General features: G+C 30.4%; 2 protein-coding genes across 2 annotated transcripts; both read right to left on the bottom strand.

Annotated features, from left to right (window-relative positions):
* Positions 1-2185: 2185 nt before the first annotated feature.
* Positions 2186-4054, bottom strand: LOC133037999 (receptor-like protein 7). The gene has a single exon (XM_061115904.1). It carries the CDS (start codon positions 4052-4054, stop codon positions 2495-2497), a length of 1560 nt encoding a protein of 519 aa, XP_060971887.1. The 3' UTR covers positions 2186-2494.
* A 13-nt stretch (positions 4055-4067) lies between these two features.
* LOC115718032 (receptor-like protein 6) lies at positions 4068-5702 on the bottom strand. The gene has a single exon (XM_030646998.2). It carries the CDS (start codon positions 5700-5702, stop codon positions 4068-4070), a length of 1635 nt encoding a protein of 544 aa, XP_030502858.2.
* Between the last annotated feature and the right edge of the window lie 7963 nt (positions 5703-13665).

Genomic DNA, 13665 nt, shown 5'->3' with positions numbered 1-13665 from the left:
GATGGATTTAAAGGATACAAACTATGGTGCTTAGAAGAAGGGTTCAAGAAATGCATAGAGATGTAGTCTTCAATGAGAAAGTGATGGTCATGAAACCAGAAGACAAAGCTGAAATTAGCATTGAGACTAGACAAGTACAAGTTGAGGTAAGACCAGAAGGCAAGGCAAGTGACTATGATAAATAGGATTCTGCAGAAGAAATAGGTCAAACTCAAGATAGTCCTCTTGACAACTATCAAATTGCCAGAGATAGGGTCAGAAGAGAATCAAGGGCACCAGCTAGATTTGGCTTTGCAGATTACACTGCTTATTGCCTTAACCATAGTCAGTGATATTGAGAATGTTGAACCTGCCACTTATGAAGAAGTTGTTAATTGCAAGAACAGAGACAAGTGGCTGCAAGCAATTGACGAGGAAAAACAATCATTGGTGAAAAATGAGACCTAAACTGTTGTTAGATTACCATAAGGGTGTAAATTGGCCAATTGCAAGTGGATCTTCAGATGAAATGAGGGGATATAAAGTTATGATTGCAAGAGGTACAAGACCAGACTTGTGGCCAAAGGATTTACTCAAATAAAAGAAGTAGATTTCAATGAAATCTTCTCACCTGTTGTAAAACAAGCCTCAATTAGAGCAATCATGGCCAAAGAAGCTTCTGAGGATCTAGAAATTAAGCAAATGGAAGTTAAAACTACCTTCCTTCATGGGAAACTAGATGAGACCATTTGCATGAAGATGCCAGAAGATTTTGATGAAGATAAAGACAATGTCTGTTTGTTGCAAAATCTCTGTATGGTTTGAAACAAACAAAAAGACAGTGGAATCTCAGATTTGATGATTTCGTGATGAAAAGTGGCTTCACCAAAAGTGCATATGATCCATGTGTATACTTCAATAGCACACTCTTTCTTCTTCTCTATGTTGATAGCATACTGCTAACAGGGAAAAGTAAGAGTGAAATTGGAGAAATAAAGTCACTGCTGAATTCAGAATTTGAGATGGAAGACCTAGGTGAAGCTAAGAAAATCCTATGCATTGAAATTAGAAGAAACAGACCTAAATCACTGACTTTGGCACAAGGAAACTACCTTAGAAAGAGACTACAGAAATTTAAAATGGACAACTCAAAACCTGTGTCAACTCCTTTAGCAGCTCACTTCAGATTGTCCAAAGATCAAGCCCCCAAGACAGAAAAGGAAAGAGAATTCATGGATTATGTGCCCTATGCCAATGGGGTTGAAAGTTTGATGGATGCTATGGTCTGTACAAGGCCAGACATAGCATATGCAATGAGCATTGTTAGTAGGTTCATTGCAAAACCTGGAGAGAAGCACTGGGATGCCCTTAAGTGGATAATGAGGTGCATCGAAGGCACTCTTGATCTAGGCCTAACCTACAACAAAAGCTAGGTTGATATCTCGGGCTATGTAGACTCAGACTATACAGGATGCATAGACACAAGAAGATCCATCCCAAGATATGTGTTCACAATGCAAGGAGGATGTGTAGGTTGGAAGAAAAATCTACAAAAGGTGGTATCTCTATCCTCAATATAAGCTAAGTATATGGTTGTTATTGAGGTAATTAAAGAAGTTGTATGGCTAATGCTTCATTAGAGATCCAAGCATATAGATATCAAGATGCACTTCATTAGAGATGTAATCTCAAGCAATCAAGTCTATAAAATTCACACCAACCACAATCCTACAGATTTGTTCAACAAGGCAGTAACACAAGTCAAATTCAAACACTGCCTTGATCTAATTCATCTAACTCCTCCTATCAGACCACTTACTCTTTTTCAACTCTCTGTTGATTCTCAGATTGGCATGAAACAGATCAAGGAGGATTTGTTGTGGTGTGATCCATCTCATGCTAATTATTGTACACAGTTAGAAGTTAGTTAACATTAGTTGATAGTTATTTCTGTTAACTGTCATGTTAGTTACAAGTTTGTATTTTTCTGTCTTAATTCAAATTATATAAATAGTTAGTTGCTCATTCATTCATTGGAGTAGCCTTGTATAGACTTTGTTCTCTCTCTGTAATACTCTCCATTAAACTCAATAAAACTTATTCTTTTAATCTCTCTTGTTGTATGTTTTGCTGCTGCGACTCTCTTGTGCATAGCTCATATTGAGCTTCTAATCTTGATTGTTATTGTGGTCGATGGGATATGATATTTCGTATAAAAAAATCGAATTATAATTTCTTCAAATAGATGTCCCTATCAATCCAATCCATACCACTACACAAAATTGATAGTATTATATATGGTTGCTTTCTATAAATATATCCAAACTCAATTAACTAAATCATATTATAAGATATCATTAGGCAAAATTTCTCACAAAGCAAACGAAGTAGAATTCTTCTTGATTATTTGAGATATGTATGCTACCAAAAGAAAATATCAAAACGAAGAGAACACATAAAAAATTAACTACTGTAAAATTAAAGAGGTATAGATACAACATATTACTCCACAATACTAAATCTTTCTTCCATAAATTTTGATGAGCCAATTTGGTTTATTTGATATGATGAAATATCCACCAATCATTCCAACAACAAAGCTGCATACATAACCAGCCATGACAGATTTCCAAGTAAAACCAAACTCATCAGATTCCTCCTCTTGGTGAGTAGTGGGGTTGTCATCAGTGGTTTGTCCACATTTTTTGGACAAAGGAAGGCCACATAAATCTACATTCCCTTCAAAAGAAGAATTTTCAAATGTAGTAATTTGGCCACCTTGTGGGATTGGCCCTGTGAGTTTATTTTTTGAAAGGTCAAGATATGCAAGGAATGTGAGACTCTCCAACTCTTGAGGAATTGTACCAAAAAGCTTGTTGTTAGAGAGATCCAACGATTCAAGTTGTTTAAGATTTCCCAAGGAAGACATGACAGGGCCTTCAAAGTTGTTACTTGAAAGATTGAGCACAATCAATGATGGAAGATATCCTACACTTCTTGGAATGTCACCATGAAAATGGTTGTTTGAGAGATCAATAGATGTGAAGATTGTCAAGATCTTCACCAGTTCCATTTCTGAACCTTTATTCATCACTGTCACTGAGTTCTGATAATAGTCCTCTTTATGCTCCATGTACACTGTCTTTGATTTGTTTGTGCTAGGAATTTCTGTATTAATGGCTCTCCAGTTCTTGAAGTAGTCTGATGGTAAATTTCCATTGAAATTGTTGAAGGAAAGGTCGACAATTCGCAACATGTCAAACCCTACAATCTTGTTGGGACGCCATATTTGGCCAGAAAAGTTGTTGGAACGCAGTACAAGAACTTGCAACTTTGGAAGATTTTGGAGCCAAAATGGAAATTTGTCACTTAAATGGTTGTGTCCAAGATTAATAACCTCTAATGCTTTACATTTGATCAGTGATGTTGGAACTTTGTCTTGGAAATGGTTGTGGCTGAGGTCCAATGTCATCAACTTATTTCCATCCATAAATTTGTGAGGTATTTTCCCATTGAAATTGTTCCCTTTCAAACTCAACATGGAGAGCTCTCTGCTCAAGCTTCCCAAGCATGGTGGAACGGCCCCGCTTAGGCGATTATTGGACACATCAAAGACAACAAGCTCAGTCAAGTAACAAAACCTATGATGAATTCTTCCACTTATATTGTTTTCTGACATGAAGAAGTATTGTGTGGACATTGGTGGTACCACAAGAGAACCTTGCATCTTGTTGAAACTTAAATCAAGAATTCTCAAGAGTTTCCATGGAAGAATAAATTGGGGTGTTTCCCAACCAGTAAGGGAGTTGTGAGAAAGATTCAAACGATAAAAATTCTCAACTCCCATGTTGATGAACCAGTTGGGAATTTCACCTTCAATTCTGTTGTTGGACATATCTAAGTACTGCAATTCCTCTTGGCTTTTCAAGAAATTTGGAAACGTACTACTTATGCTACATGAAGCCAAACCTAAAGAAAATAATTTGGGAAGAGTGGAATTTGAATCTAAGTATGTTACAGAAAAACGGTTATTCGAAATAAAAAGATAGCGAAGATTACTTAGCTTTGAGAACATGCCTAACTCAACTCTACCACTGAAGTTGTTTGAATGAAGTTGTTGGAAACGTACTACTTATGCTACATGAAGCCAAACCTAAAGAAAATAATTTGGGAAGAGTGGAATTTGAATCTAAGTATGTTACAGAAAAACGGTTATTCGAAATAAAAAGATAGCGAAGATTACTTAGCTTTGAGAACATGCCTAACTCAACTCTACCACTGAAGTTGTTTGAATGAAGTGAAAGAGAATTCAAGTTCTCCAATTTGAACAATGACTTAGGAATTAGTCCACTTAACCTATTTTGACTTAAAGAAAGAGAAGTCAAGTTGAATGAAGTGACATTGTGAATAGTTAAAGGACCTGTGAATTGGTTCTCATCTAGTTGCACCTCACTCAAAGAAGGCATAGTAAACAAAGATGAAGGAATGGATCCACTCAAAGCATTATGTGACATACCTAAGGACTCAAGCTTGGTTAAGTTTGTAAGTCCTGGTGGCAACTCACCAGTCAAACCATTATAGTGAAGAGACATAGTAGTTAATTGAGTGAGATTTACTAGTGATGGTGGAATTTTACCATTTATTTCATTTCCAACAATATTTAAGAAGACCAATTTTTTGAGGTTTCCTAGTGTTGAGGGTAGCTCACCTGTACAACCAGCATGATCTAGATAAATGTACATGAGATTTACAAGATTACCCATTGTACTTGGAACCTTACCACTAAAACTATTGTATGAGAAGTCCATATAGAACAGTTTGGAAAGATTTCCAATGGAAGGTGGAATAGGCCTTGTAAAATAGCAAAAAGAGACACTAAAATATGTCAAAGACTTGAGATTGCCAATGGAATCGGGTATCTGTCCCGAAAATTTTGTGGAAAAGAGATCCAATGTGTCTAGATTGCTGCTAGAATTAAATGTTGGGAGAAAACCATTGAGGTTATAGTTGTTTTGCAAAACAATGACTTGTATATTAGGCAAAAGAAAAATATTGGTTGGGAAGTCACCTTGCAAAGCAGAGTTTATAAGAGATAGAGATGTTAATGAGGACAAATTTGACAAAGATTGAGGATTTATAGAAGAAAGATTCACTTGATCAAGATAAAGCACTTGCAATTGTGAAAAGTTTTTATGAAAATTTGCAGACTCAATAAACAAAGAACTACTTCCAGTAGTTCCACCATCATAATCAAAGTTAGCAGAGAGATCAAGAGAAACCAAATTGTTGAGCCAAGTAATTTCATTAGGAACTTGCCCTGAAAAATGGGAGTAAGAGAGATTGAGATGGGTTAACCTTGAAAGTTGGGAAAATCTTGAAGGAATCTTGGAAGAATTAAAGTTGTTGTAGGCAAGGTTGAGACTTTGAAGGTGGTGCAAATTGAAGAGGCTGCTATTTGACCTGAAATGGCCATTAAGCCAACTGTTGCTCAAATCAAGCCTTACAACTTGGCCAGTTTTCATGTTGCATTTAACACCAACCCAATTGCAACACTCATTTCCCTTCCAAAATTTCATCTTTGGATATGATGAAAGAGTCTCATCATCCAAAGGTTGTGTCAACACAAACTCATCCCTTAATTTCAGCAAAGTATATCTCTCCTCATGGAGACATGTTATTTTTGAAGAAGCTAAGGATGAATTCAGAGCTTGTGTGACACACATGATTAAGATGAGCCATAACATGAAGGAATAGCTTCTAAAAGTCATTGCCCTTCTCATGTTTTTTCTTCTTTTTTTTCAAAGGAGAAGAAATGTGTGAATATTTGATCTGATATTTTGATTAATGGGAGAAGAATTTAGACTATTTATAGGTGAGCTTTTGACGTGTGACGCTGGATAAGACTCGTGACTATGGTTTTTCCAAAAAGAAAATCTATGACTTATTGATGAATTAAACGAGGCTTTTTGCTTAGAGAAAGGCTAAAGGGTACCAATGGTGCCTAGCATCCTTCTATGTGTCAGTATCGCTATTGGTCCAACTAAATATCGGGTCTCACATAGTTTAATATAATAGCTTTTAGGAAGTATTGCTAGTCAATCGCAACGTGACATATCGAGAAAGTACTAGGCACCACTAGTGCCTAATAGCTATGCTCTTTTGTTTATTATACATAACTGCTACATATTTAAGTGAGACACTTTCTAATGGCAATTATTTTGTTGATTCAACAACATTAATTAATTTGACTCTAAATCAAGCTCAATAATTTAAGGGAGGGTTTACTTGAATAGTGGTTAGTGGGTGTGGGTCTAATCTTTTGTGCAGTTTTGTGTGTGTTGGTCACTCAATAATTTAAGGGGTATAATAGAATAGTAATAGTAATTGATTGTAATAGGAATAATAATAAGAATCATATTATGATATATTATGATGTTTGGTTCATTTTTTGAATGGTGATGAGAATGAGTGGTGTATTGAGAAAAATATATTACTAAATTTTTTTTTTTTTTTGCTTGAATATATTAATTTTTTTTAATAATGAGAGGATATAAATTAAAGATACAAGGCAAATTATGTTTTATATAAATGATGTAATGGTGATTATATAGTTGTAGACTTATAATCATTATTTATATAAATAGTGTAATCATATGAATAGAGTATGATGATTATATAGTAAAGGCATTACAATATTTTCAAAATCAAACCAAATAATAGAATAGTAATATTATTTTGGGTAAATGTTATTTTTTAAGTTGGTTATATTAAAAAAAATATCAAAAAATTGAGCTCAGGTACTATTTTATACCATTTTAAAAAAATACAATGTCATCTTACAAAACAGTGAATTTAATCAATAATTTTTGCACAACAGTCAAAAATAATATTAACCTTATCATTTCCCTAAAAACTCATTTAAAAAAAAAAAATAATAAACAAACCATATAAACTCAAGGGTCCAAAGGAGAAACTGTACAAACATTAGCAAAAAATCACTATTAATATATATTTTGTTAGGATGGATTCACATTGTTCCTAAATGGTCTCGAGTCTTCCCAAAAAAATCTTCCAAAAACTAAAGGGCGGTTTATTTATGGCAAAATTCGTTTTAATTATTTACACTTAACCTTCTTATTTTTTTTGTGAAAAAAAATCCCTTATGTTTACTTTCTCTTTACAAATTTGAAGTGTCAATTAGATATCACCGTTAAATATTAATTGAATTATTATTATATTAGCTTCGAAGTTTTACTTTCACGTGTACACTAGTGTAGTTAGCATTTAACAGTGATATTTAATTGACGTCTCAAATTTATAAAAAAAAAATTAGGGGATTTTACCAGGAAAAAAAAAAAGGTTAAGTGTATAAAAATTAAAATATTTAAGAATTTTACCGCCAACTACTCTAAAAATTAAGGGTGATTATTGGATCACATCCAATATTTTTAGGCTTATCGAGATCCGATCCAATTATATACCAGATGATAAATTTTACCATCCGATACGATCAAATTGATTTCAGTCATCCAATCGATCCAACATCCAATGGATGTTGGATTGGATTGGTTTTATTCATTGGATGGTATATCTATTAATTTAATTAATTTGAGTTTATCTAATATTTTAAAACTAATATTTATTGGATCGTATCGGATCCATCTAATATTTTAGATTCAATATCTATTGGATTGAATTGGACCTATCCAATCCAAAAAAAAAAAAAATAATGTTAATTTTCATATATACATATATTTTTTTATGTATAACAACATATAATCTAATTACTCATTCAAAGTAAATAAAAATATTCATTAATTTAATTAGATGTTAGATGTATTGGATTTTTGAACTCCCCATCCAACATCCGATCTGAATGGATATTCAAAAATAACATTCAATCCAATCCGATCACAATCGAATATCTAATATTTGACAGTCGATTATAATTAAATCGATCAGTTGTTATTAAATTGGATAAATTTATGTACACTCCTACTAAAAATTATAATTACCAGCAAATTTCGACATAAGTCCATTCATACTTATTTGGATTGAATATTCAAACCTTAGTCATTAATACATGTAGTTAGTCATAGTCTGTACAAACTTTGGAAACAGTCTCATTACCAAAAAAAAAAAAAAAGAAGAAGAAAAGTTGGAAATAACTTTGGAAACAGTCTCATTACCAAAAAAAAAAAAAGAAGAAAAGTTGGAAATAGTCTATGGGTTTTAACTATATTTACATAAATATCCTACAACTATTCATTAAAGGCTTAATAGTAACACCAACAACATATGATCATCCTACTAAGATTTTGTCATAAATGTCATCCCTATTTTTATTAATTGTGAGTTTGTGATATGCTGAAATTCTAATGGTGATCGTAAACTAATTAGAGTGCTTAAAAAATACGTCATTTTGCAATTATTTTGAAGAATAACGATTATGAAAATTTTGAAGCACATAATTAAAAATGATATTGTATTATCTATAGTGAAATACTCAACTTTCATATATAATTTAAAGTAGGCACACAAACAATTTTTTTGCAATTATTTTGAAGAGTAATGATTGTGACACACTTAAATCATACACATAATTAAAAATGACATAATATTATTTATAGTAAAACTTAAATATAATTTTAAGTACATATTATACAGTGTGTACAAATTTTGTGTTTGTTTAGCCTTAGTACTTAAAATACGGGCTGGATTTTTTGATGCGGCATGAAAAAATACAAATTTAAACATGAAATAGTATAATACTAAAAAGTAACACAATACGGTACGAAAAATTAAAATAATATACATTATCTATAAATACAATTTTAAGGGCCAGTTTGGTACAGTTGTGTTGTGAGGAAAAATAACTGTAGTTGTAGTTGTGCTGTGAAAAAAAATAACTGTAGTAAAACTGTAAAAAAAAAATCTGAACTGAATGTTTGATAAATTTTAAATTTTAAAGTGTTGCAAGTTGTTAAAATTCTATTATAATAATCATCTAATTCATTATAATCATAAATATATATATAAAAATATATGTTATATAAAATTTTTATTTTCTATATATTTTTAATTATTTTTTCCCATAATATTAATCTATATGTATGATAAAAATAATTTTTAATATTTTCAAATTATATTTTTATCACTTGTAAAAAAAAATTGTAGTTTATAAAAAACTTAAATTGATGTTGTTTGTTAATAATAAAAATATAAATATAAATATAAAAAAAAATTAAAATAAAATAAAAAATTAAAAATTTAAATATTTTTCCCTTCAAAAAAAATACTTTTATTTTTTGTAATATATAATAAATAATTAAATACATTTTTAGTAAAAAAATAATTTATTATAGAATCTTTTAATCAAAAGAGTCTTTTCTAAAAGTTGGATTGTACCAGCTTTAGCTTTCAACTGTAACTTTTATATAAATTCTTCAATAAATTATTTTTTAACTGCTTACTAAACACCTTTTTGTCATAAATTTTTTAAAAAGTAGCTTTTAGCTTTGTTAAAAATTGTATCAAACGGGTCCTAAGTACATATCATACAGTGTACAAATTTTGTGTATTTGGCCTTAGTGCTCTAAATACATGCCAGATTTTTTGACACAGTACGAAATTGGCACGAGCGCAATTAAGCACGAAAAAATTCAAATTTAGACACAACATAGCACAATGCTAAAAATTGACACAACACGACACAAAAAATTGTGTCCTTAAGCACAACACAGCACAAGAAGCACAAAAGGCATGACACCTAAGCATGAATAGACTAGAGAAAAAAGTAGGACACATAACAAATTCGAAAAACACAATCAATATATTAAAACACCTTATAATTTATTATTATTAATAATAATAATAATATATAAATTTATCAATCTATTAGTTATAAATAAGTTAAAATAATAATAGAACTTAAATATAATACTAACATAAAAAACTAAGATTATATATTAATTTATTTATAGAGTATGATATTAAAATTTAAGTATTATAAGTAAATATTCAAATATAATAATATTGTATATAATTATCTGTAAAACATTATTCAAAAATTATATAAATATAATTAAAGCTATAAAATATACATATATTTTAGTAATTATAAATATCTATTCTATATAAAGTGTGCCTATATAACTGAAATTCTTGGTTTATGAGAAATTCATGGGTGACTTTTTATTTTTATTTAATAAAATAATAAAATATTATTTATATATAATAAAATAATAATAAAACAAATCTCATTAATATTTGAATTGATATTTAACTGATATTAAATATTCGAGAATCACAACCCATTTAAAATAAAAAAACAACCGGAGAAAATTGAACAAGAAACCAGGAAAAACTCAACAAGCTTTCATCAAAACTCTAATGACTCATATAAACAAGAAAATTGAACTCATTAGTGCCTTAGTATTCCAAATAAAAATGTTCAACTGCATTACAATCCCAGCCAAGGTTCAAAATTTAGAATTCAATGCTAAACATTATAGTAAAATCTAACATATTTCTGAATTTCAAATTTTTCTACGGTTCCATCAAAAGGAATACTCGTTGAGATGGCCTAAAGCACCACCATCTGGTGCTGCTATACTATCATGCCTTATAAATAAGTCTGTAGCCGTTGGTAGAAGAAGAAGTGTTGCAGTCAAGTTGGCCAAGGCACAAATAGGGTAACTCAGTGTCTGATCTTCTTGTAGGATTGAATAGAGTAGCAATAGGTCCGGACATGGGACGCCGAGGCTTGTTAACTAGTGCAGCCATTCCACAGGTCCACAGCTATAAACTGATCTTCACTGATTCAGTTAAGTTAATATTGATTTTATTATCGGAATAAAAATGTGGATATTTGGTGTTAAGGGACCATCTGGGTTCTCTGCTCATTCTACAGCTGCGGAAGTTACTCATGGAAGTTACTAAGAAAATATGAGGAGGAAGAGATGAAACAAACAGCTTCTACTTTGTTATGTTGTAACAAAAGATTGGTGTCTGAATGGAAATTATTGGTCTTCAATATGTTGCAATCTATAATGTTCACTAAACATGTGCTTGTTGGGCTGGGTCGGCCGTATATTTTAAAAAGCTTACAAAAATACACACGTTATTAATCTAAAAACAAGAATAACAATTATTAATTTTAATTTATATCTTTAAGATATTATTATTATTATTATTATTATTATTATTATTATTATTATTATTATTATTATTATCATCATCGATCGTGCAATGATTTCGAGCTAATTTGTTTGTGCTTACATGTTGTGTTGAACTTGATGACAATACAAAGAGCCTATCTGCTGTCATGTTCGCAGATATTGTGAAAAAAATATTTTCGTGTAATGCTGCCCAACTAATAAAATATACTGTAGAGGTGTAGTTTTTAAAAAATAAAATAGTTTTACATGCCTTTCATAAGTTGATTTTTTAAATAAATAAATTATGCACAACATGTCTAATCATCTTAAATGAAAATACATCATTATTTGCAGGAACACCGCCGCTTTGTCGACACTACCATATTCAATTTATCAAAGAAAAAATAGATAATCCAGATATATGCGGACCTGGCTAGAATGAAAAGTGCAAAATACAAAAATTACACTATTGTCTCTATCAAAGAAAATGAAGATTGAAATCCACCAATGACTATCATTAGTTTTCTTATCTACAATTTTTAGACTAATGTTATCTTCAATTATCAACAATTTAGAGATTGATTTTTAATTTTCTTTTTATCTTACCCCCATTTAAGTAATGTTTCTTTAAGTATTGGAACATCAATTTTTAGTTTATTTTTGGATTAACTTAAGAACATATTTAAATCATTAAGCTTTCTTAAACACTAATATATTGCATTCAATATTCACTTTTAATTGACAATATTATAAACTATAATATTTAGATACACATAATAATAATCTCACTTTCAAATAACATAGAAAAAACCTAGCATAAAATTTATACGTGCCTCGCACGTAGTTTTTTGCTAGTATATATATATATATATATATGAAAAAGTAAAGTACGAATTTAAGCTCGAAAAGTGAGTTGGCCTGTTTACGGGCTAGCACGAACAAAACACAGTACAAATCTGAACACGACACAAAAATATCGAGCTTACAGGCGAGATAAGTTGAAGAATACTTCTTTTTTGTATCATTAATTAAAAATACCTTCATATTACATTTTATTAAAATATACCTACTTTGATAAGTAAGTTGTCTAATATACTCTCACTTTCTACTTAGATCTAACATATAATTTACATTAATTTAAGGGATCTAATAGGAACATCATCAATAAAAGTGGGTATATCTTAAAAAATATAAAAATAAAAGTAAAAATTAAAATAAGTAAAATAGTTATACAACGTAATTTCCTCCTTACGGGCCGCTTCTACCCTTTAAAAATGTTGACACGACACGACACGGCACGGTCCATATTTTTTGTGGGACGACATGATACACGATATGGCCCGTTTTTTAAAAAACACAAATAAATATGGGTCAGACTAGACTAGCAGTATGCACAAACTTACATATTTAGGAGGCGTTTGGTTGGGAGGAATGAAAATATAGAAATGGGAATGGAAATGGGAATAGAAATGGAATAAAATTTAAAATGCATAAAAAAAAATTGATAAAAAAATCATTAAATTTTTTTTCTTGTTATATTGGAATGGTCATTCCTTTCTTTTTAAAATGGAATAGCCATTCCACCAAAATGGTTGAAAGAGCATTCAATTGGAATGTTATTCCAATACTTTAAAATGCAATCAAACAAAGAAATAGAATAAAAATTGTTTCCTTTCTATTCCATTCCATTTCATTATCTCCAACCAAACACCACCTATGCAACACTCAACTTTCATATAATTTGGTCTCATTTCTTGACCCAAATCACCCAACAACACGCAATACTGCAAGTGGCAATCTCACATCAAGGCAGAGTTTTCCAACTTCCATTTGTTTTCTATCTTCAATCAACCATACTAGCTATCCAACTTTATTTGACTTGTACATTTTCTTATTTTAATTAGTTGAAAACAACAATAATAAAAAGGATTTTTCAAAAAAAAAAAACAAAACAATAATAAAAAGGACAATTAATAGTACTATTAGACTTTGTCAACACCGAAAAGAATAGAAAAAATAAATGTATTAAACTACTGAATTTAATGATAGGTGTGAAAATATTTTCAAAATATAACATGATTCAAAAATCATGACCATGCACACTTCTAAAATATAATCATGCACTAAATAGTTCTAAAATTAATATTTACCAAACAAATTTGTGATTGTTTTATTTTTAAATCTGAAAATTTGATCTGTGTAAATCTTTTAATTTACTTGGAAGAAAGTGGATCCCAATTTGATAAAATCTACTTGACAAACTTTTTTCATCAAAACATGGATGTATATTTACCTAACACTCACACACACATTCAAAATATTATGTAAGCATAGAAAAATAAAGTCTAAATCCAACCAAGTAAGAGCATAATTAAATCAAGTGACCACATCGAAAATAAAGCCTAAATTCAATAAAGCAAAGAGCACAATCTAGTATAGAAACCATGCATATTGAATTAGCATTGAAATTAAGCAAATACCCAATTTTCCCATCAAGAGAGCAGAAAAATCTGAACTCATCAGTTTT

The sequence above is a fragment of the Cannabis sativa genome, chromosome 5 (assembly GCF_029168945.1).
Source record: "Cannabis sativa cultivar Pink pepper isolate KNU-18-1 chromosome 5, ASM2916894v1, whole genome shotgun sequence".
In the NCBI taxonomy this organism is placed as follows: Eukaryota; Viridiplantae; Streptophyta; class Magnoliopsida; order Rosales; family Cannabaceae; genus Cannabis; species Cannabis sativa.
This window is presented reverse-complemented; position numbering and strand designations above follow the sequence as displayed.